The sequence below is a fragment of the Bubalus kerabau genome, chromosome 9 (genome assembly GCF_029407905.1).
Source record: "Bubalus kerabau isolate K-KA32 ecotype Philippines breed swamp buffalo chromosome 9, PCC_UOA_SB_1v2, whole genome shotgun sequence".
NCBI classification, from domain to species: domain Eukaryota; kingdom Metazoa; phylum Chordata; class Mammalia; order Artiodactyla; family Bovidae; genus Bubalus; species Bubalus kerabau.
In genome coordinates, this window is record NC_073632.1 from 33134532 (window position 1) to 33157911 (window position 23380).

A 23380-nucleotide genomic window follows, 5' to 3' on the forward strand; every position below is an offset into this window, starting at 1 on the left:
CCATCTGGCTTTTATAGATGTTTTAATATATGCCAGAAGCGAAATTATAGAGTCTGTCATATCATGAACATTAACTAGGCCAGCCCACAGACCACCTAAGGTTCACTCACAGATTATACTGTAAATTCATACCTCAGGACTGCCTAACATACAGGCATTATGCTAGGTGATATTCTTGCTAGTAAAGTGTGTGAGGAATATACATAAAACTCAAGCAATCCTGGAAATGATCTTCTCCAACTTATGCAGGAAGTAGTAAGATCCTGATGCCAGAAAATAAAGTTGTTCTTTCTAGAATAAGAGGACATGTGATCTCTAAAATCGAAACTGGTTGACAGTGATTAGTTTCTTTTTCACTTTTGGGTACCGACCTTAAAACAAGTGAAAACAATCTCACAACGATGAAGAATTAAAGAGTAGAAGACCTCCACTAGAGGTAATACGAAATCATTTGAATTTTTTTTTTTTAATGTAGGGTCATTTTTTTAGAACAAGTGATTAAAATTAACATTGCAACTTTTCCAGATCTAATTTGGACTAATTTTTGTGAAAACCAAAAAACGAGACAAGGCTAAAATTTCATATTCCAAATTTAGTCAGCTACAAACTTTCAAACTCACTCCCCATACAACCTCAAAAAATTTTAAATAAGACGGTTTACAACAGAAATACTGAAAATAAATCATTCTTGAATACTTTTAGATGTTCCCCAGTGTACTACAAATCACATCCAAAAACCCAAACAAAATAATCACTGAACTGTTTGAGATCTGCTGAAATTCAGAGCTGCAGAACAAGAAAAAGAGGGAGAATGTAGCAGACGGCCTGCTCCCTAATTCTGGAGGTCTTAAGCTATGCACATTCAAATTGTGAGTCCATAAAAGCCAGCAGTAACACTAAAATAATAATAACAGCATAAATAAAAATAGGCTCTGGTTAGAGAGAGAGGATTCATTTACTGCCGCCCTGCTGAGGTACTTTGGCCACTGAAAACAGGAAAGCTATTAGCATCCTGAATTAATGGGTATAGTGGTTTCCAAACAAGATATTTTCATGATGGACACAATGTGGACTCAGCAAAGTTTCTCCTTCAAGAAAAATATAGCTTCTATTTCAAAGAGCTCTGATTAGACTTAATACCATTAGGGAACCATCAAGGATTTGTGTTGTTGTTACTGCTTTAACTATCAGTTACTTTCTAAACCAAAAATTGTGGGTAGTTAACTTGACCGACAGTCAAGGTTTAGGAATGCAGGAGCAAATCCAAGGTACAGACGAACTTCAGATGTGAACAGGCCTCAAGGAGTTTGGAATCTTTTTAGGTTGTCAGGTCCTAGCCTTTCTCATTATCACCATGATCATTGTTACTACTTATTCGTCTGGGATTTATAAATAAAAGTTCATTTCCATCATCACACCCCCTCTGTATACTACATGATTTTAGAAGTCCTCAGTGAGCTTTATTAGTGACAACGACAATGTAAAACAATTACAATCAAAAACAAAATAAGTCTACCTAATGATAAATTCTCAACCACTATCAATTGCCTATAACATATCCAGCAGATTATGTTTAAAAAGTCAATACGATTAGTTCCCTTTATAAATTAATTACCAAAAATAGAACTGTTTTCAATTTCCATAATACTTGAAAGTACAACTATAAAGTTCAAAAGACACATACAAAATAGTCTATAAAACAAAGCTAGCGTTAAAAGAATTGTACTTTGTAGAATTTATTTTATTATATAAAGCTATTTAAAACAGTACATTTTCTGTATTATACATCAAAATTCACATCCAGATGTCTTTTCTATCAAATCCTTATTCTTTCTCCTTTGTCAAAAATCTTAAATTTTCATTCCTGGCTAGATTTTTCTTCCTTGGCAATTCTTTTTGTTACGCCACTGAAATATTTCTCACGGAAGGAATTATGACCTTGGTACAGCAGAAAGTGATCGCTCAGCAGATGTGAATACTGGTCCCGGTTCTGGTTGGTTGGACAATACAGAAATAAAAATGTTTGAGTTACTTCTTTTGTTAGCCTACAAGCAAAGCAGTTACTTTAAGCAAAATCTCACTCTCTGGTACACAGTTGTTTTTCCTTTATCACATCTGAATTGGAAATATACCACCATCTTGTATCTGGGTCATGCTTGTGTATCCAAAGTACTTTCACCTACTTCACCTCACCTGATCCACCCAACGGTCCTCTGCACAAAGAGGGCACATACTCTTATGGGGTGAGAGGGAAAGCAGGGAGAACCATCATCCGCAGCTTTAGTCTGGACAGCCACCAGCATCTTCCGATTCCTCGCTCAGCACAAACAGAAGCCTTCTTTGACTATAAGAATTATTGAGCGAAGAAGCTTCTATTCCAACAAATTACTACATCTGCATGATATCATACAGGTCAGTAAAACTGGGGATACGTCCACGTTTGGTTAATGACGTCAACTACTCCTGGCAACTTTAACCTCAGTAGATGAGATACAGGCTAAACAAGTGGTCTTCACACTCTGAGACTTCAAAGACAGGTGAGGACTAGTGGTCAGACAGATCTTTAGGAAACTAGAAATATGAAACTGGGATAGACTGTCATGTTTCAGATTAGAAAACCAAGGGATAATAAGACTGACAGAAAACACTGAAACATCAGCTTCTTGGTCAATTTCACTAGTCACCTCAAAATGTGAAAAAAATCGAATTAGAAATAAAACCTCATATCCCACCTCCTTCTTCAAGTTCATATTCTACTGCACAAGGATTAATGTGATTTGGAGAACAGGCATGGAGACACAATTAGAAACTATGAAGCCTAATTTATTACTCTGGTTTCAGTATAAAACAATATCTACAAATATATCTGGAATATAACAATCCTCAAAATATTCTTGTATTTTTCCTCATTCCTGTATGAGATGAATATCTTCATTCTTTCCCTCATATCTAATATTAATAATAGCCCAGGTTTATCCAAAATAAAGTTATTTTGGCTGATTCATTTATTCGAAACTATTTTGCCCCAGAATGCTTTTTTAAAAATCACACACAAAAGAAACAAATTATTAAACATGCCGAGATTTCCTGATTCATTTTATTAAAAAAAAAAGTGGCTACTTAAATTCTATGGCACTAAGAATACTATACTTCCAAATTCTTGCAAGAACATGAAAACATGATGGTTATTACTAACTTCAGGCTATATAAACGTCAAAAGATTAAAAATAAATTTTACCTATCTACAGGTAAAAAAATTAAAGAATACCAAATGAAAGATAGTATTTATGCAGTATTTATTATGGGCCAAAAAGACAACCCACTCCAGTATTCTTGCCTGGGAAATCCCATGGACAGAGGAGCCTGGTGGGCTACAGACCAAGGAGCAGCAAAGAGTCAGACACACATACACACACACACCATCCTCAATGCTTCGTAGAAGTGGAATTGTTAGTTGCTTAGTCGCGTCCAACTCTTTGCGACCATGTGGACTATAGCCCCCGCAAGCTCCTCTGTCCACTGGATTCTTCAGGCAAAAATACTGGAGTGGGTTGCCATGCCCTCCTCCAGGGGATCTTCCCAACCCAGAGATGGAACCTGGGTTCCTTGCATTGCAGGCAGATTCTTTACCATTTGAGCCACCAGGGAAGCTCAAAGGCTTCATAAGCACTATCTAATATAAACCCATCAGCTCTAAGAGATAAGCACACTACTATCACATCTAGAGATGAATTATTTAAGAGTACAGGCCCAAGATAATACAGCTAGTAAGTGACACAGCTAGGATTTGAACACAGGTCTATCAGACCCAGGGATTACACTCTTTAAATGTAACATAATGAGGCTTTTTTTTTTTGGGGGGGTCCCCAAAGAGCTAACTTTTTCCTCAACTCAAGAAGCAGAAGTATCTCTGGGAACAAAGCATGTGATGAACAAAGGCCTCCCAGAAAGGAAGAGAACTGGATCAGAAATGCTATTAACTTAGTTCTAGTAACTAAAAGAATTACTTCAATGACACAAAATTTTCCTACTAGGAGACGTAAGGAGCCACAGATGCCCTAACCCTAGGAGGACAGTTGACTTGAAGGGAGGACTCAAGGTCCAAATCTCAGAACCAGACATGGGAGAGCAGCAGTACAGAACAACGGTCCAGCATTTAGCCTCTGCAAATGCCAATTCTAATCAAACGTCTGACTGAGGAGTCATAAGAAAGGACGGGACACGCCTTCATCTATTCCTCCAGGTATTCTGCATTCTGTCCATATATAAAATAAAATCATTAGGAAAGTTGTCTACTTGCTGAACTGCATGAGTTTAATCCTGGCAGAAATACCTTTGCTGCTACTGCTGCTAAGTCGCTTCAGTCGTGTCCGACTCTGTGCGACCCCATAGACAGCAGCCCACCAGGCTTCCCTGTCCCTGGGATTCTCCAGGCAAGAACACTGGAGTGGGTTGCCATTTCCTTCTCCAATGCATGAAAGTGAAAAGTGAAAGTGCAGTCACTCAGTCGTGTCCGACTCTTCACGACCCCATGGACTGCAGCCCACCAGGCTCCCCCATCCATGGGATTTTCCAGGCAACAGTACTGGAGAGGGGTGCCATTGCCTTCTCCAGAAATACCTTTACTTAGTTATAAATAGAGCTATGTCCAAAGTGACATCTCTCCTGCTATTACGTCTCACAGCTCTTTGCGTCATTCTCCATCCAGTCATCAAAATCAGAAAGTGATTTTGGGTCAAAGTGCTCTCTCTTTCTTTCTCACTTTAAGTCAGTCCTGTAATCTTAGGTCAGAGAAGGCAATGGCACCCCACTCCAGTACTCTTGCCTGGAAAATCCCATGGACAGAGGAGCCTGGTAGGCTGCAGTCCATGGGGTTGCTAGGAGTCGGACACGACTGAGCGACTTCACTTTCACTTTTCATTTTCATGCACTGGAGAAGGAACTGGCAACCCACTCCAGTGTTCTTGCCTAGAGAATCCCAGGGACGGGGAAGCCTGGTGGGCTGCTGTCTATGGGGTCGCACAGAGTCAGACACGACTGAAGTGACTTAGTGTGCTGCTGCTGCTGCTGTTAAGTCACTTCAGTTGTGTCCGACTCTGTGCGACCCCATAGATGGCAGCCAACCAGGCTCCCCTGTCCCTGGGATTCTCCAGGCAAGAACACTGGAGTGGGTTGCCATTTCCTTCTCCAATGCATGAAAGTGAAAAGTCAAAGTGAAGTCGCTCAGTTGTGTCCGACCCTTAGCGACCCCATGGACTGCAGCCTACCATGCTCCTCCGTCCATGGGACTTTCCAGGCAAGGGTACTGGAGTGGGGTGCCATTGCCTTCTCCGGTGACTTAGTGTAGTGTGTGTGTAATCTTAGGTTCTACATCCTAAATATTTCACATCCACCCCTCCTCCTCATTTATAACTCCAGTACTATAGTTTAAGCCTTCCTCATCTCTCCTTGCTTTTTTCCTGAACAGCCAGTTGCTCTGCCTTTGCGGCTCCCTCTCTAGTCTATTTTCTACAGTGGGATCAAATACAACTTACTAAAGTGCAAATCTACTACACCAGCATTCTGGTTGAATCCAAACGAGTCCAAACTCTCCCCAGTGCTGAGGCTTTTCCCTTAACGTTTGGGAGTGACATACAATTTCACGTCAGTTTGCTGAACGTCCTCTCATTTTCCCCTTCTGAACAAGAGGGATCAGAACACTATCAGGCAGTGAGATCCTTCAGTTCTGCCTTCTGTCCTTTCTTCTCCCTGTGACTCCTCTAAGCCACGCAAGATCACCTCTACACCAAAATGCACTGCAGACTAGTTTAGCGAATGTTCCAGGGCTGCAGGGGTATGACAGGACAGAAATGTGTGATGCAAGTGTGCAAGCTTAAAAGGCAGAGGTGTGGTAAGACAGCTGAAGACCAGGAAGGGCCAGGAACTGACTGGGGCTCAGTTGCTCCTGCGCCTAACCTACCTCAACTGCCAACTATGCAGCTCACGAGAGGAAGCAGGAGAGAAAGTCAGAGCACAATGGAAGACAGGTGTCCTCAGAAGACAAACTGAGAGCTTAACAAGATAGCTTGCCTTTGATTTCAAGGATATACACAGGACAAACTGATGATAAATAAAGACAAGACTATAAAGATCAGAGGCAGAGACTAGGAATGAACAGCAGAAGCCTGGAAAACTCAAAGTGATGATTATAACCTATACCAATGAATGATTACCAAGAAAACATGTACTAGCTATGGCATTCTTTATCTGACTAGTTTAGACCTCAAGATTTACTCAAAATACAGTAAAAGCAAACTAAGCCTCTTAATAGATCATTTGCTCAGTGCTACAGAGACCCAGTGACAGAGAAATACATGCTACTGGAAAAGTGGGGAAAGACTATTAATAGAAATGCAACCTCTTCGGGGGTGGGGGAGGGGGGGTATGGTGGTGGTGAAGTGAAAGTCACTCAGTCATGTCCAACTCTTTGCGACCCCATGTAATAATAGTCCATGGAATTGTCCAGGCCAGAATACTGGGGTGGGTAGCCGTTCCCTTCTCCAGGGGATCTTCTCAACCCAGGGATTGAACCCAGGTCTCCCACATTGCAGGCGGATTCTTTACCAGCTGAGCCACCAGGGAAGCCTTGGGTGGAGAGGGGATCCTATTCATCTCCCAGGGAGTAGAGAAGAATTAATGTGAGTCTTACACTGGAATGCCTCCTTATGCAACAATTGATTGCCCCCCGATTGCAAAATCAGACATTCATAACAAAAATTCCTGGAGAACCCCAAAGCTCCAAATCCCTTGTTTAGCCAGGGATCTGGCAAGAGCTGTTCTATTACTAACAGCATAAATCTGCTTCAGGACAAGCCAGACACTCCAGGACTTTGACTACCATTTTCATCCAAGTGGAAAAGACATGGTTCACAAAATGTTTCAGTACGTTTATGGGTTCTGTACATTCTGTAATAGGTTCAGTACGTTTATGGTCCACATAGATATATGTAAATATCACACCTATGAACAGTACACTCTGGTCCTCATGAAAAATACCATTTGCAGCATTCAGAACTTATGTTACCTTGACGCTGAATAGAATAGCAAAGTCAATGTTTTTCTTCTTATTTCTCTCTCTCTTTCAACCTATCTTTAGTTCAGTTTACCAGGGATCACACTTGAGATGATGATATTCAACTCCACATATTTTTCATCACCTTTTGATAACTCTTCTCTATTCACATTCCCTGCCCATCTCAACCAAGAATATCTGCAGATTTTTTTTTTTCAACTCAGTATCTCAAAGGCCAAGAGTTTACTTAAAAGGGAGAAGAGGATCCTCAAGCAACACGACCCTTGAAGTCCCTCACTAACTCCAGCTTGCCCCGGTGTTTGATTTCTGGTTTCTCTGACACTTCCCAATCTGTCTATCACTATCAGTCATGATATCGTCTATGTATCATAAAACCTGAGTTCTGCCAGTTTTTAGTATGCAAGATATACTGCATGGAAAATAAACATAAACAAAGAATTAGGAAATGCCAAGAAAAAAAACTATGGCAATGAAAGATTACAGACCACCTTTCCTAAATACGATGACTACTGGTTAAATTTTGGCACATGTCAGTACTTGAGGAAACAGGAATAAAATATTAAGATTGTTGATTATACTATCTACTGTTTATCATTTTTATAACCAGAAATCAAGAATTTCTGTAGGGAAATTCTGGCTACATAATGGGAATACACAGCTTTCAGATCTATCACTTAACTTTGTAAGACAAACAGCAATTATGACAAGAAACATACAAATTCTGATTTAAGAAAGCAACGGATATACATTTATAGCTATGTGTTTGACAGAAGTGAATTATTTAATTTTATGCATCTTTTCACAGCAGATTATTATCTAAATTTTCCACATACGGAGACTTCAAGAGTTTAAATAATCTGCCACAAGTCACATAGCTAGTAAGTAATGCCAGAATTGTAGACTAGATCAGGCTTTAAAGCGCATACTTTTTCTGTCACACATTTTTTTTAATAGACATTACATCAAAACAGTGGTTAAAGAGTTAACTTCCTGCATGGTAGATTAGTGGGTTGTTCAAAATGAAGTGTGACATTTTGAGGCTGTTTTTCACTGAACAGCAACATTATGGTAGTACATATTTCATCTCTAAACTTTTAGACAGAACCTCTTTAAGCACTGTCCCACCCAGCCAATTTCCGGTCCTATCACTACTACTAATTCTAAACATAAACTTCTCGAGGAATTTTAACACAATTGCCAAGGGAAAAAAAAAAAAAATCAAAGGAAGCTTTACAATTGGCCATGTACTTTTTAATGTGTACAGTGCCCCCTGCTGGCTGGAGCAGATCAATTCTTCTTATAGTATTTCCTGATGTGGGTAAAGCGCATTTGAAGCCCAGGTGACCACGATGCATCGGACAGTCAGGAGCACTCCACTTCCCTCTCTGTCTGAGTCCTGGTTGCTGTAAACATCTAGAGCCACAGAACATCAGCAGGACAGCCGTTTTCCTTCAGAGAGCACTGGCATTTATTCACATCATTTCATTTTTAGAAGAATGATGTGGAAATATACCAATACGTATTTACCTTAGTGATTCTAAAGTGTTTTATCATTGTCATTTATGTCCAATCTAGAACTGCAAATTATTCTCTAGAAAAATAAAGAAAAAGTACATAAACCACGGCTTATTCAAGTTAACCTTTATTTTTACAACTAATTCTACATCAAAAGTTGTTTAGTTGCTCAGTTGTGTCCGACTCCTTGGCAACCCCATGGACTTCAGCCTGCCGGGCTCCTCTGTCCATGAGATCTCCCAGGCAAGAATACTGGAGTGGGTTGCCATTTCCTCCTCCAGGGGATCTTCCCTACCCAGAGATCGAATCTGCATCTTCTGCATTGGCAGGCAGATTCTTTACCACTGAGCCATCTGGGAAAAAAGTAGAGCATCAAAAAGAAAAAAAGAGACTTTAAAAGGGACGTACTTTGGCTACTTATAATTTAATAAATGTTAACTTAAAGGGGAACAAATCCTCAAGAAAAAAAACAAACTATGTTTTATAGCAACATCTGAAGCTGCCACTTTAAATGGAACTAATGACACTCTGGATTAATCTGGGAGATACATATTTGCAAGAGTGTCCTCAAACTGAATGTCATAAAACTGCTCACTTTAAAGAAAATAAAGCTGAGAACTGCACTTACATAAAACTATCCTTCTAACTACTGTCTTCTCCCAGAGATCTGCCATTCTTTGTTATTTCCCCCTTAATTAGAAGGATGGTGTTCTGATTTCCACAGTATAGCGATCCACCTGTTTTTTTGTTTGCTTCTCATACGGAGAAAGCAATGGCACCCCACTCCAGTACTCCTGCCTGGAAAACCCCATGGGCGGAGGAGCCTGGTGGGCTTCAGTCCATGGGGTTGCAAAGAGTCGGACACGACTGAGCGACTTGACTTTCACTTTTCACTTTCATGCACTGGAGAAGGAAATGGCAACCCACTCCAGTGTTCTTGCCTGGAGAATCCCAGGGACGGGGGAGCCTGGTGGGCTGCTGTCTATGGGGTCGCACAGAGTCGGACACGACTGAAGCGACTTAGCAGCAGCAGCATAAGAAATAAGGCCTAGGTATCATAGGATTAAACTGTTTCTAAATCACTGATTTTTCAGGAGTGACATCAGGGTAATGACAAAATTCAGTGTATTACTCTTCCTTCAAATGGATGATTTAAATACTGTTGAATTTGACTGCTTTTATTCTAGAAGGGCCCCAAACAATCACCGAACAGTTACTATTTATTTCATAAATATTTACTGAGTAGTGAGCAAAACAGTCAAACTCCATTAATTCACAGAGTTACAGACATTAAACAATATACACCCTAACATATACTTACAAACTGTGATGAAATACTGGGAAGAAAAGGGTACCATAAAAATTTAAGGAGATACCTAGTCAGATGGGAGAGAAGAAAATGAATAAGAAAGGCTTCCCAAAGGAAGTGACATTTACCTGAGACCTAAAGGATGAATCAAATTTACTCATAAAAAGAGACAGGAAGAAAGCATTCTAGGAACACAATGAGGGAGGAAACACAATGTGAAAAGATTCAGACTAGAAAGAGCTAAGTACATTCTGGGGAGTGAAAGCGGGCCAGTGTGGCTCAGGCTTGAAGAATGAACGGAAAGGTGGCTCAAAATCAAATTGGAGAGACCGGCTAGAAGTAGTTCAGGCTGGACCTGAAGGTTATGTGAAGGATTCTGAATTTTGGTCTAAATTTCACAGCAAGTTATTGATGAATTTTAAACAGGTGAGTTTGATTATCTGCTTCCACTCTGAAAGATACTCTGGCTACTGTGCACGCTATGTGATGGGAGAAGCTGCAGAAGCAGGGAAACCAGCGGGAAGCCTCCTGCAGTAGCCCAGGGGAGCAGCGCTGCACCCTGTCCTTTGGGACAGGGGGCAAGGGTAACAATACCTGCACCTACTCAGCCCAGATTTCTAAGTCAGCCTTCAACCTGTCTCCCTTCCCCAATCATTCAGTCTTCAGGTCCTGCCACATCTACCTACCCGGAAACTCTCAATATCACTCTCTCCCCCACAATCTCTATATTCTTTCTTAGTTGATAGCCTCACTGTCTTCACAAGATCATGCCAGAAGCCTCCAGGCTGGTGTCACAGACATCTTTCCACAACAAAAACTTGCCTGCATATTAAAGTCTGGGTGACCTTCCTAAACAAGAACCTCTGTTACTCTCCTAACTCACATCCCTCAGGATTCGCCATCGCCAATAGGATAAACTTGAAACTCTTTGGTAGGTAAAGACCTTCAACACTACACTAGGCAGGCCTCTGGTTTTCCACTTTATCTCCAACCACTTCTCCCCAAATACTTTCAGTCACGCTTCAATGTCTAGAATTCCCTGAATGCACCCCTTTCGTGTCTCTGTAGCTTTGCTGAGAATGCTGGCCTCTTGACTCTAGCACCATCTCCTCGAGGAGGTGTCCACTGCTGTTCACAGAACAACTTGCACAGATCACTACAGAACCAAACTTTCTCTCACACCAAGTTCTCTAAGGATAAGGACTATGTTTCATTGGTCTGTTCTATCTCAGCAGATGACAGAAGTGGTTCTATAAACACATGCTGAGTGATGAAAGCCATGATGGCTTTCCCCTCAGGGAGCACGCAATCAAGTCAGAAAAAGAAAACACAACAAAAATATCTGAATGTAAAAATCAGTAAAAGACAGCTTTCTTTCTCATTTTGCACAGTACTTTTTCCATTCGCTCTCAACAAAAACTTACATCCTTTATAGCGAAAAAAGAGGAGTCAGGGGGTATGAATTTCCTCAACCTCCTTGCCTGCAGCCCACCCTCTACTACAAACTGGATCCCCTTGCTTAATTCTACAGTCTCATCTCTCACACCACTCCCTACTCACATTCTAACTGAAGCCAAAATTCTCTCACAGCATCCCTTTTCTGCCAAAGAGTGACTTTTAAAGAATCCCCCAATAATATACCTAAGAATAATCATCAATTTATAATTAATTTACTGTTTAAAAACAAGAGCTTTCCCCTAGAAAGGTATCACTTTGGGGATGAAGTTGAAAACCATTTAGAAGAAAACCAAATGCCTTCTATTTTAATTATAGGTCAGGTTTAAGTTGTCCTTTTACTTAACTGACAATTCCTGATAATGAGATAATGATTTTTTCTACCTCACTAGTATTAACCTTAAGTCATTTATATTCTCAAAGTGGCAGCAGTTTATATAACACAGCAGTTTCACTGCAAACACTTGATACAAATGGCTTATGAAACTTATTCTTTGATAAGTGGAAACCAATGATGCTGTCATCATAATAAAAGCCAAACTGGTGATGCTCACCTAATTTTGTCACGACCAACTTCTGGATTCAGGCAACAGATTAAAGGTATAATATACATTCTTTAATAAGGTGAGAGGAAGAAGGCAAAGAGATGGAAGAGGAAAAGAGTCAATAGATTTTCCTTCTTATAATGAGCAGAGAGTGAAATGAAAAGTAAATGATAGTGCTGAATATAATGGACCTCAGTTCAGCTTCAGGGTAATTACCCATGTCCAGCTTTTGTTTAAAAATCCTTGCTCCCCTTATCAAAGCTTCCCACTGTTCTACATCTGGTACTGGACAGTAGCTATAGAAACCACTTGTGCTAAAGTTATACAACTATAAACAGCACTAGGCCATTTCCAAACCAAGGACAAGCAGGTCAAAAGTCTGGCATCCAATACTATTAAGGGAAACTTCTAGCATTACTCTTAATGGGAACAAGGTAAGGGTTGGAAATCTTCCTCCCTAAATTAGGTGTTCACATATAATTGATACTTGTAAAAAAAAAAATTACTCTGTAAGGCATTAAGTTACCTAAAATCTGGTAAAATATTTTAATGTATTAAAAAAATCTTTATAGCTAGAGTTCTGAAAATGAGTGACATTCAATGACTGAACTTTGACATCTGGCACTCAACACATAACTTCTAACTGTAAAAAAAACACCAAAAAAACCCATCATGGATATCTGTGCTATCATGATGATACAGAACTATGAGTATATTCTACATGCTCACCACTAAAACCTATAACTTCATAAAATTCAAAACTTAACCCCAAACATTAAAATACAGGCCAACGCACAGGATAAAAATGTAATGACAACTTATTAGTTACTCTATCTAATAGTTAATTACAGTTAAGAAGAATCTTACTTATTTTAAGCAGCAAAGGATGGGTCATAGACCAAAGCATGCACAGACATGCACATACAAACTCTGTTTTAATGTGGAAACACTTCATCTCCTAGGTGACTTTTTAAAACCATCACAACCCACTAAAAGGAAAATTAATAAAAATACATGTGCATTTATATATATAAAGATCAAAAACAAAGAATTATTTTGCTTAGCAATGAACTGGATAGCGATAATATTACAAAGGAAAGCAAGGAAATGATTACCGTAAGAGTCAGATTAGTGCTTATACCTGTGGGAGGAGGCGTTTATGACCAAAAAGGGCCACAAAAGTGAGGTGCTCCAATACTCCGTAATTTTGACCTTGGTGGTCACTACAGAAATGTTTACTTTATAATTATTCATTAAACTGTACCCTTAGGATTTGGGCAAAAAAATACATATTAAATTTCAGGGTTAGGTTCTTGGTGGGTCATACGGTGAGAAGACAAGTTTGTGTTTGAATTTGAAAAATACTAAAAAGACAGTTCTAAATTAAATAACCATATGATAAACAAAAATACAAAAAAAACAGAAAATGTGTCATTTGAGAATTATAATAAATTAAATAACCATATGATAAACAAAATTATAAAAAATAAAAAATGTGTCATTTGAGAATTATTAAAAAAAAAAGCTCCAGAGGATTATGCTGACTCTGAACATACACTTCTCATTTCCCTAAACCATTCATGCCTTGGACTCCCAGATCACACTTTGTATTTTGCAAATGACCTCTACCTAAGATTCTGTAAGAGCAATACATTAAAGACTGTTTTACTGTCATGGTTTGAAAATATGAACATTAGAGCTGGAACATTAAGACAAATGCTCCCTCTGCCATCAGAGAACTGCTTTTTCCTGCAAATAAGAGAGTTATATCCAAGTAGCATCATAAGTAGAAAGACCCAGGTATCTTAAATGATTCCTTCATGGAGGTAGTAGGGGACAGAGTTTTGTTTTTACCTGGTTTACCAGAAACAGTAATTTCAAAATATTGTGATAGGATTAATTTAACAGAAAATCCAGTCTGGCAAAGTCATTTGGTTGCAGAAATATAAAAGAAAAAGTCAAATGACAACTCTCTAAAATTTAAATTCAAGGAAACTACCATTAATAGCAAAAGTAATTCACCTGGTAAATAGATGGCATGATCCTTAAACCTGAATTAATACAATACGATATATAGCATCATTAGGCTTCTATCTGTGGTTATAAGCCTTTTGTAAACACCTCAAGTTGAACTATAATTTAAAAATAATGCAAATAGCTTCCTTCTGATTTCTAATGCAAAATAATTTGGAAGATTCTCTCTCCACCTCTGTTCCTTGACTTCTCTCTCACACACATACACACACATATTTTGATGCTAATGAATACTGTATTGTACTAAGACACAGACTGAGTTCATATCCCACCATCACGTTCTTAGTGTCATTTTGTCTTATTTTTGTCACTGATAAACGAAGTAGCATCTATTTCCCACGAGGCTTAAGATCCAAATACTTCATACCTAATATTTAATCTTTCCTCTCTGATCGAAAAGAAAATACCCAATCACCCTGGCAAGGGATAGGCAAAAAACAAAGTATTTCAGAAACAGGAAGACACACCTTTAATTCAAATGGCTGCCTGAGGAAAAACAGCTAACAACGCTGATCCTGGGAGAGGGCAATGCATCGTGGAAACAGGCACAGGCATGAAGTCAGCAGAACGCCAGAGTTCATGATTAGCGACATTACTGTCATTCTAATATGCCAACCACTTACTTATACGAAGTCAAACCTCTTCCACTTCAAGCCATCCATAAGTCACCTTCTCAAGCAAGTGACCCTCAGTTTCTCTTCTCTCTCCTCCTCATTTAAAACACTGTTGTTGTTAGTGGTATGTTAATGGCTCTTTTCTCCCTCCACAGCTTTAGCATCTTTCAGTCCTTTAGTCAAGTCTTCTGGTTTTGGCCACCTTCCATTATGATTAATGAAGCACTCATAGGCTTCATGTTATGGGACTCTTTCATTTGGTCCAAAATAAAAACTTACATTAACTTTCATCACCTGCCACTATGACCTTCCAATATTCTCTATTTTAAGTCATGTGAACTATACTGCCTAGCTACTAAAAAAAAAATAATGACAACTGACTCACACTATAACTTTAGTCTAAATTAATGTCCGTGATATCTAAGATTAATTTACCCATACTTCAGAACTTTTCAAATCACCAGCAGGGTAAGGCAGGATGTCAAGTAAATAAGCCACAAATAAATAGGGCATGTGTGTTAGTTGCTTAGTCGTGTCAAACTCTTTGCAACCCCATGGACTGTAGCCCACCAGTCCCCTCTGTCCATGGGATTCTCCAGGCAAGAACACTGGAGTGGGTTGCCATTTCCTTCTCCAAAAGGAACTATAGAAAGAAAGAAAATGAAGTCGCTCAGTTGTGTCTGACTCTTTGCGACCCCATGGACTGTAGCCTACCAGGCTCCTCCATCCATGGAATTTTCCAGGCAGGAGTACTGGAGTGGGTTGTCATTTCCTGCTCCAAAATAGGGCATATGATGGCCTATTTAGTGTGATGGCAATTTAAGATAATTTTCTTATATTTAACTAAGTACTTCTATAGCATATAAAAATTGTATGAATGTTTAAAAAAAAATTTCAAGGACATCTTGAAAATGGCTGCCTTGGGTACACATTCATCTGTCCAAGTACACTGGTATAGAACACAGAGTATTATTTTGGGTAATTTTCACTCAAGACAAACTAATGTACTCGTATTCTTCTGAAAAACTCTAGCTGCTGCTGCTGCTAAGTCGCTTCAGTCGTGTCAGACTCTGTGCAACCCCATAGACGGCAGCACCGCCCCTGGGATTCTCCAGGCAAGAACACTGGAGTGGGTTGCCATTTCCTTCTTCAATGCATGAAAGTGAAAAGTGAAAGTGAAGTCGCTCAGTCATGTCCCACTCTTCGCGACCCCATGGACTGCAGCCTACCAGCCTCCTCCATCCATGGGATTTTCCAGGCAAGAGTACTGGAGTGGATTGCCATTGCCTTCTCCAGGATAACTCTAGAGATCAGCATTTTTCTCCTATGAATTTTATATGAGAAAAATGTTTTATACAAGTAACCACTGTGACCACAACTACATATGGCAGCATTGACTACACGTTGTATCAGCAGGAAAAATAAGATCTAGTACAACAAATCACATTCTACCACAGCCACATGAGGCATGAGAAAAGAAACTTGTAACATGCCACTCAAGAATGTCTGCCTTTTAATCTTGGCATATTCTAAAGGCAGGATTGTGTTTTGGTAAAGAGGCAACATGATGCTGAAAAAAGGATATAGAATTTCAGGTGCAAAGGAGGAGTTTTGGTCTCAAACTGGCTACTTCCTACTTAGGTGGACTGGGCTAGGGCCTTGGGCATTTCCTCATCTCTAACCATATGCAACAATAAGAAGGTCAAATTGATGTGAAACTGCTGCAAAAAATAAAGCCTTATAAAAGGGCTATTTGTCATTCATCTAGCTTTCAGATTATATCAACAGGGAATAATGACAAAAACTGGCTTTTCTTAGCATGCATTTTCATATTTTAACACAGTCAGCAAGAATTTTCTTCCTTACTACCAATGTTCAGTAAGTCTAAAAACGATACAATAAAGATACAAAATTTTATGACTTATCTATACTCTTTAGATATTTTTTACATTTATAACTTATGTTTACATTTTAAATGGGGGGAGAGGGAGAACACTTTATAACAACATATCAGCTGGGCCAAGAGTTATACTGAAGTTAATCCTAACAAGTGACAAATCAAAAATGAAGAGACACAGTATACAAAAGTGTAAAAATCTAAAATTAATAGTCTTCCACTGCCAAAGTCAACAACACTGAACAAGGTCAAGAATAATTTGTTAGATGTACATGAGAACTGTTTGACAATTTTATGTCATCACTTTCATTATAAAGGACTGGGATCTTGCTGCAATTATATACACTCCTCTCCATACAAACAGAAGGTAGAAATGAAGCAATTAATTAAAAGCCAAACATGACTAATTCAACATGACAAAGTAATTTCAGTTATAATAAACTCCATGCAAATTAAAACTCACTGATTAAATTTGATCTTATAAAGGGAAGGCCATTTCAAAAAATTACTCGAGCAACAGGATTTCCTTACTTTATAAATTAATTTAAAAGGACAAAAGTAAAATATTAAATATTAAAAATATCTCAGGAGACTGCCTTTATTTTTAGATAGCAGAAATATTCTCAGAAACATCCTTAGATCATCCTCTATTTCCTCTTCTGTGTATCAAATTTGTTTGGGGAAATATAAATCTATCCAAAAAATACCAGACTTTCTTAAACAAATTAAACTCGGAGGAAAGCAAACGTGAAATGGTCCACAATGGGTCTTAATTCTGTCATTAAAACAGAAATGACTGGCTTATCATGTGGCTCCATTAATTCTTAAGCCTTTTCTCTAGACTGTTCTTCCAATTCTTTAGAATCACTGCTTCAAGTCTTCATAACCGTCATACGGTGCACTTTTTACGGAGGCCACGAAGTAACAATTGCTGATGTCAGTCACTGTACTTTCTAATATCAAGACTTAAAACTGAAAAATCTATTGCTAATGTTAATTTTTCAAACATATTAAAATAAGCATTAAATAAACAACCTAACTTTATACCTCAACAAACTAGAAAAAGAGGACCAAAGCCCAGAGTAGAAGGAATACAGGTCAGAGCAGAAATAAATGAAATAGACACTAAAAGGATAATAGAAAAGATAAATGACACTAAGAGCCGGTTCCTTAAAAAGATAAAAACTGGTAAGCCTTTAGCCAGACTCATTAAAAATAAAAAAGGCTCAAATAAGTAAAATCAGAATTGAAAGAAGAGACTTGAAACTGACACCACAGGGGAAAAAGAAAGGACAAGAGACCACTGTTAACATTTACATGCTAACAAATTATACAATCTAGAAGAAATGGGATAAATTCTTAGAAAGACTTCTAAAGAATTCTAACAAATTCCTAGAAATTCCTTCTAAGACTGAGTCATGAGGACACACAAAATCTGAACCGACCAATTACTAATAGAGACTGAAAAAGTGATAGTCAAAGTGTTAGTCGCTCAGTTGTGTCTGACTCTGCAACCCCATAAACTGTAGCCCACCAGGCTCCTCTGTCTATGGAATTCTCCTGGCAAGAATACTGGACTGCGGAGCCATTCCCTGGGCTTCCCTGGTGGCTCAGACAGTAAAGAATCCACCTCCAATGTGGGAGACCTGGGTTCGATCACTGGGTTGGGAAGTTCCCCTGGAGGAAAGCATGGCAACCCACTCCAATATTCTTGCCTGGAGAATCCCCATGGACAGAGGAGCCTGGCGGGCTACAGTCCATGGGGTCGCAAAGAGTCAGACCCAACTGAGCGACTAAGCATAGCACAGCACGGCCATCCCCTTCTCCAGGGGATCTTCCTTACCCAGGGATCAAACCCCGGTCTTCTGTACTACAGGAGGATTCTTTACCATCTGAGCCAGCAGGGAAATCAATAGAGATTGCATTAGTAATCAAAAGTTTCTCAAAATACAAAAGCAGAAGACCAGAGACCCCCATTCGGTGATTTCTACCAAGCATTCAAACAAGAATTAATACCAACTTTTTCAAACTATTCAAAATATAGGAGATGAGGGAACAATTCCAAACTCATTCTACAAGCCCAGCTGTACCCAAAACCAGACAAGGATACCACAACAAAAGAAATTACAGGCTATATCCTTCATGAACACAGATACACAACTCCTTAACAAAATATTACTGAACCAAACTCAACAATACATTAAAAGAATCATATACCATGAACAAGTGGGATTGATGCAACAGTTCCAGGGATGCAACAGTTTAATACTCACAGATCAATCAACATGATACACCACATTAACAAAAGGAAGAATAAAAATCATATGATCATCTCAATAGATACAGAAAAAGCACCTGACAAAATTCAACATCCATTTATGATAAAAAAAAAAAAAACCTGTAAACAAAGCAGGTATATAGGGAATGTACCTCAACAAAATAAAGGCCAGGTATGATAAGACTATACTCAAGAGTGAAAAGCTTAAAGCTTGTCTTCTAAGATCGAGACAAGGATGCCCACTCTTGACAATTTTATTCAATTCAGTATTGAAAGTGCTAACCAAAGCAATTAGGCAAGAACAAGAAATAAAAGGCATCCAAAATGGAAAGGAAAAGGTAAAACTGTCACTATTTGCAGATGATGTGATAATATATACAGAAAACCCTAAAGGTTCCACTAAAAATTATTAGAGATAATAAACTGTGAAGTTTCAGATGCAGTAAAGCTGCAGAATACACAAATCAATATACAAAAATAAGTTGTATTTCTATATACTAACAATCAGAAACAGAAATTAAGAGAACAATCCCATTTACAATTATGTCAAAAAGAAGAAAATACCTAGGAATAAATTTAACCAAGGAGGTAAAAGATCTGAAAACTATGACACTGAGGAAAGAAACTGAAGAGAACACAAATAAATAGAAAGGTATTCCATACTCATGGACTGGAAAATTTAATATTGTTATAACGTCCATGCTACAGGTTCAGTGCAATCCCTATCAAAATTCCAACGGTATTTTTCAAAGAAATGGAACAATTCTAAAATTTGTATGGAATTGCTGAAAAAAAACCAAAAACCCAAAGAGCTGAAAGACAACACATAGACTATGGATACCTGAAAAGATGCTCACCATGACTAATCAGGGAAATGCAAATCAAAACCACAATCAGGTAACATCTCACACCTGTTAGAACAGCCATTCTTCAAAGGAAATAACAAGAGTTGGTGAGGATACAAACGGAAGGGAACCTGTGTGCTTTGTTGGAAGGAAGGTAAACTTGTGCAGCCACTATGGAAAACAGTCTGCTGCTGCTGCTAAATCACTTCAGTCGTGTTCGACTCTGTGCAACCCCACGGACAGCAGCCCACGAAGTTCCTCTGTCCCTGGGATTCTCCAGGCAAGAACACTGGTGTGGGCTGCCATTGCCTTCTCCAATGCATGCATGCATGCTAAGTCACTTCAGTCGTGTCTGACTCTGTACAACCCCACGGACAGCAGCCCATGAGGCTCCTCTGTCCCTGGGATTCTCCAGGCAAGAACACTGGAGTGGGCTGCCATTGCCTTCTCCAATGCATGCATGCATGCTAAATCACTTCAGTCGTGTCTGACTCTGTGCAACCCCACGGACAGCAGCCCACCAGGTTCCTCTGTCCACGGGATTCTCTAGGCAAGAGATCTGGAGTAGGTTGCCATTTCCTTCTCCAATGGAAAACAGTATGAAGATCCTGCAAATTAAAAACAGAACTACCACGGGAACCAGCAATTCCACTTCTAGGAATTTATCTTAAGAAAATGAAAACACTAATCAGAAAAGATATATACAACCCCACATTCAAGGCAGTATTATTTAAAATAGCCAACATATAGAAGTAACCTATCACTGATGGATGGATGGATAAAGATGTAATACATATATGCAAAGATGGGCACAATAAACAACAGAAATGGTACAGACCTAACAGAAACAGAAGATATTAAGAAGAGGTGGCACGAATACACAGAAGAACTGTACAAAAAAGATTTTCATGACACAGATAATCACGTTGGTGTGATCATTCACCTAGAGCCAGACAGCCTGGAATGCAATGTCAGTGGGCCTTAGAAAGCATCACTACAAACAAAGCTAGTGGAGGTGATGGAATTCCAGTTGAGATATTTCAAATCCTAAAGGATGATGCTGGGAAAGTACTGTAATCAATATGTCAGCAAACCTGGAAAACTCAGCAGTGGCCACAGGACTGGAAAAGGTCAGTTTTCACTCCAATCCCAAAGAAAGGCAATGCCAAAGAATGCTCAAACTACCACACAATTGCACTCATCTCACATGCTAGTAAAGTAATACTCAAAATTCTCCAAGTCAGGCTTCAGCAATACATGAACTGTGAACTTCCAGATGTTCAAGCTGGATTTAGAAAAGGTAGAGGAACCAGAGATCAAATTGCCAACAACCACTGGATCATCGAAAAAGCAAGAGAGTTCCAGAAAAACATCTATTTCTGCTTTACTGACTATGCCAAAGCCTTTGACTGTGTGGATCACAAGAAGCTCTGGAAAATTCTGAAAGAGATGGGAATACCAGACCACTTGACCTGACTCTTGAGAAATCTGTATGCAGGTCAAGAAGCAACAGTTAGAACTGGACATGGAACAGACCAGTTCCAAATCGGGAAAGGAGTATGTCAAGGCTGTATATTGTCACCCTTATTTAACTTATATGCAGAGTACATCATGAGAAACACTGGGCTGAATGAAGCACAAACTGGAATCAAGATTTCTGGGAGAAATACCAATAACCTCAGAAATGCAGATGACACCACCCTTAGGGCAAAAAAAGCAAAGAAGAACTAAAGAGCCTCTTGATAAAAGTGAAAGGGTAGAGTGAAAAAGTTGGCTTAAAGCTCAACATTCAGAAAACTAAAATCATGGCATCTGGTCCCATCACTTCATAGCAAATAGATGGGGAAACAGTGGAAACAGTGAGAGACTTTATTTTGGGGGGCTCCAGAATCACTGCAGATGGTGATTGCAGCTATGAAATAAAAAGACACTTGTTCCTTGGAAGAAAAGTTATGACCAACCTAAAGAGCATATTAAAAAGCTGAGATATTACTTTGCCAGCAAAGTTCTGTCTAGTCAAAGCTATGGTTTTTCCAGTAGTCATGTATGGATGTGAGAGTTGGACTGTGAAGAAAGCTGAGCACCGAAGAACTGATGCTTTTGAACTGTGGTGCTGAGAAGACTCTTGAGAGTCCCTTGGACTTCAAGGAGATCAAACCAGTCCATCCTAAAGGAGATCAGTCCTGATGCTGAAGCTGAAACTCCAATACTTTGGCCACCTGATGCGAAGAGCTGACTCATTTGAAAAGACCCTGATGCTGGAAAAGATTGAAGGCAGGAGAAGGGGACGACAGAGGATGAGATGGTTGGATAGCATCACTGACTCAATGGATATGAGTCTGAGTAAACTCCAGGAGTTGGTGATGGACAGGGAGGCCTGGCGTGCTGCAGTCCATGGGGTCGCTAGGAGTTGGATTCAACTGAGTGACTGAACTGAACTGATACACATATATATATGTGTGTGCATATACACACAGCTTAGCTTTCAGAAATGCCCTGATACTAAAGCCCAATTATTGAGAAAAATGTCATACTGAAGATTCTGAACCTTACTCTGTAATAAAAATCAGTCACTAAAATTCTTGCAGAAAGAAGTGACCTAACAAATGGAGTGTTTTAGGAAGATTTATTTAACATATAGGGCTTCACAGGTGGCACTGGTGATACCAAAGCTGCCTGTCAATGCAGGAGATTTAAGAGATGCAGATTCCATCCCTGGGTTGGGAAGATCCCCCTGGAGGAGGGCATGGCAACCCACTCTAGTATTCTTGCCTGGAGAATCTCATGGACAGAAAAGGCCTGGCAGGCTATAGTCCATGGGGTCAGACAGAGTTGGACACAACCAAAGAGTCTTAGCACACACGCATATTTAACATATAAGAGCTAGAGGTGTGAAAAGTAGAAGGAGAGGTAATTTAGGAGCTTATCAGCATAAACCAGGTATATGGTAACAAGGGCCTATATTAGCGACAGACAGGAAATAGAAATTAAAAGGAAAAAAAAAACAAGAAATATGTAGAACAACATATGCAAACGCACTGTACAAATATTAGTCTTTATTATTGTGAAAGAATCCATAAGCTGTGAAGCACATGAAAAAAATGAAATGCAAAGTTAAGCATGAGTAAGACAAAATCCTCAGGCAGTAACACTTTATTCTTTTCTGCTTGCCCTCCAGATCCAAAGCACTCATGGGGCTTACCCAAGTTCTAGTGAATGTGGAAGTGCTTTGGTTGTTAATCAAGATCTGTACAGACCAAGATGAATTCTGCAGATTTAATTAAGCTCCATGAGGAGGCATTATTCCTATCAATTCTGATCTTGGTATGAAATAACAGATGTTTTGTTCTTTCTTTTCAACCTGAAATGAATTGTGTGTGGTAGAGAAAGAACGAAAGAGAGGTCACACATGTTGGACCCTAACAGATGGGTCCTTCTCCTTTATATAAAGTGACATTTTCTCTTCAGTAAAGTCTGCAGTCAAGCAGGTTCTGCTTTTAAAGAAAACGGGTAACTAGTACATTTCTAGTTACACCTTGGTTGTTTAATTAACAGTGCTCTGTTCTATAACTAAGTTAGCCTAAGGATAACAAACATAGCCTGAAAAATAAAGGTCAACCATTCTTTCTATTCTTCAGTTTCTATATTCTATTCTTACCCCACCAAATGCCACAAACCTGTTCAACTTTTGCCTCCTCCTGAATGCATTAAAAACTTAAAAAAATCAAGGACTAACATTAACCAAACTTCATTAGAGGACATTAGAAAAATCTACGTTTAATTCTTCCAGAATTTATCTGAAAAAAAAAAAAAAAA

General features: G+C 39.1%; 1 protein-coding gene across 13 annotated transcripts in view; it reads right to left on the reverse strand.

The window, feature by feature from the left end:
- TRMT11 (tRNA methyltransferase 11 homolog) overlaps window positions 1-23380 on the reverse strand; it is a 267208-nt gene that overhangs the window by 202219 nt on the left and 41609 nt on the right. For 8 of the 13 annotated variants that reach the window (XM_055534955.1, XM_055534958.1, XM_055534957.1 and 5 more), the window contains one exon: window positions 578-1990. The exons of 4 other annotated variants lie outside the window; for them this stretch is intronic. In XM_055534955.1, coding sequence (XP_055390930.1) covers window positions 1859-1990 — 132 coding nt within the window. In that variant the 3' untranslated portion in view covers window positions 578-1858. Of the gene's footprint in view, window positions 1-577; window positions 1991-8594; window positions 8664-23380 lie in introns of those variants that run through there. One more of the 13 variants, XM_055534953.1, reaches the window with a different exon arrangement.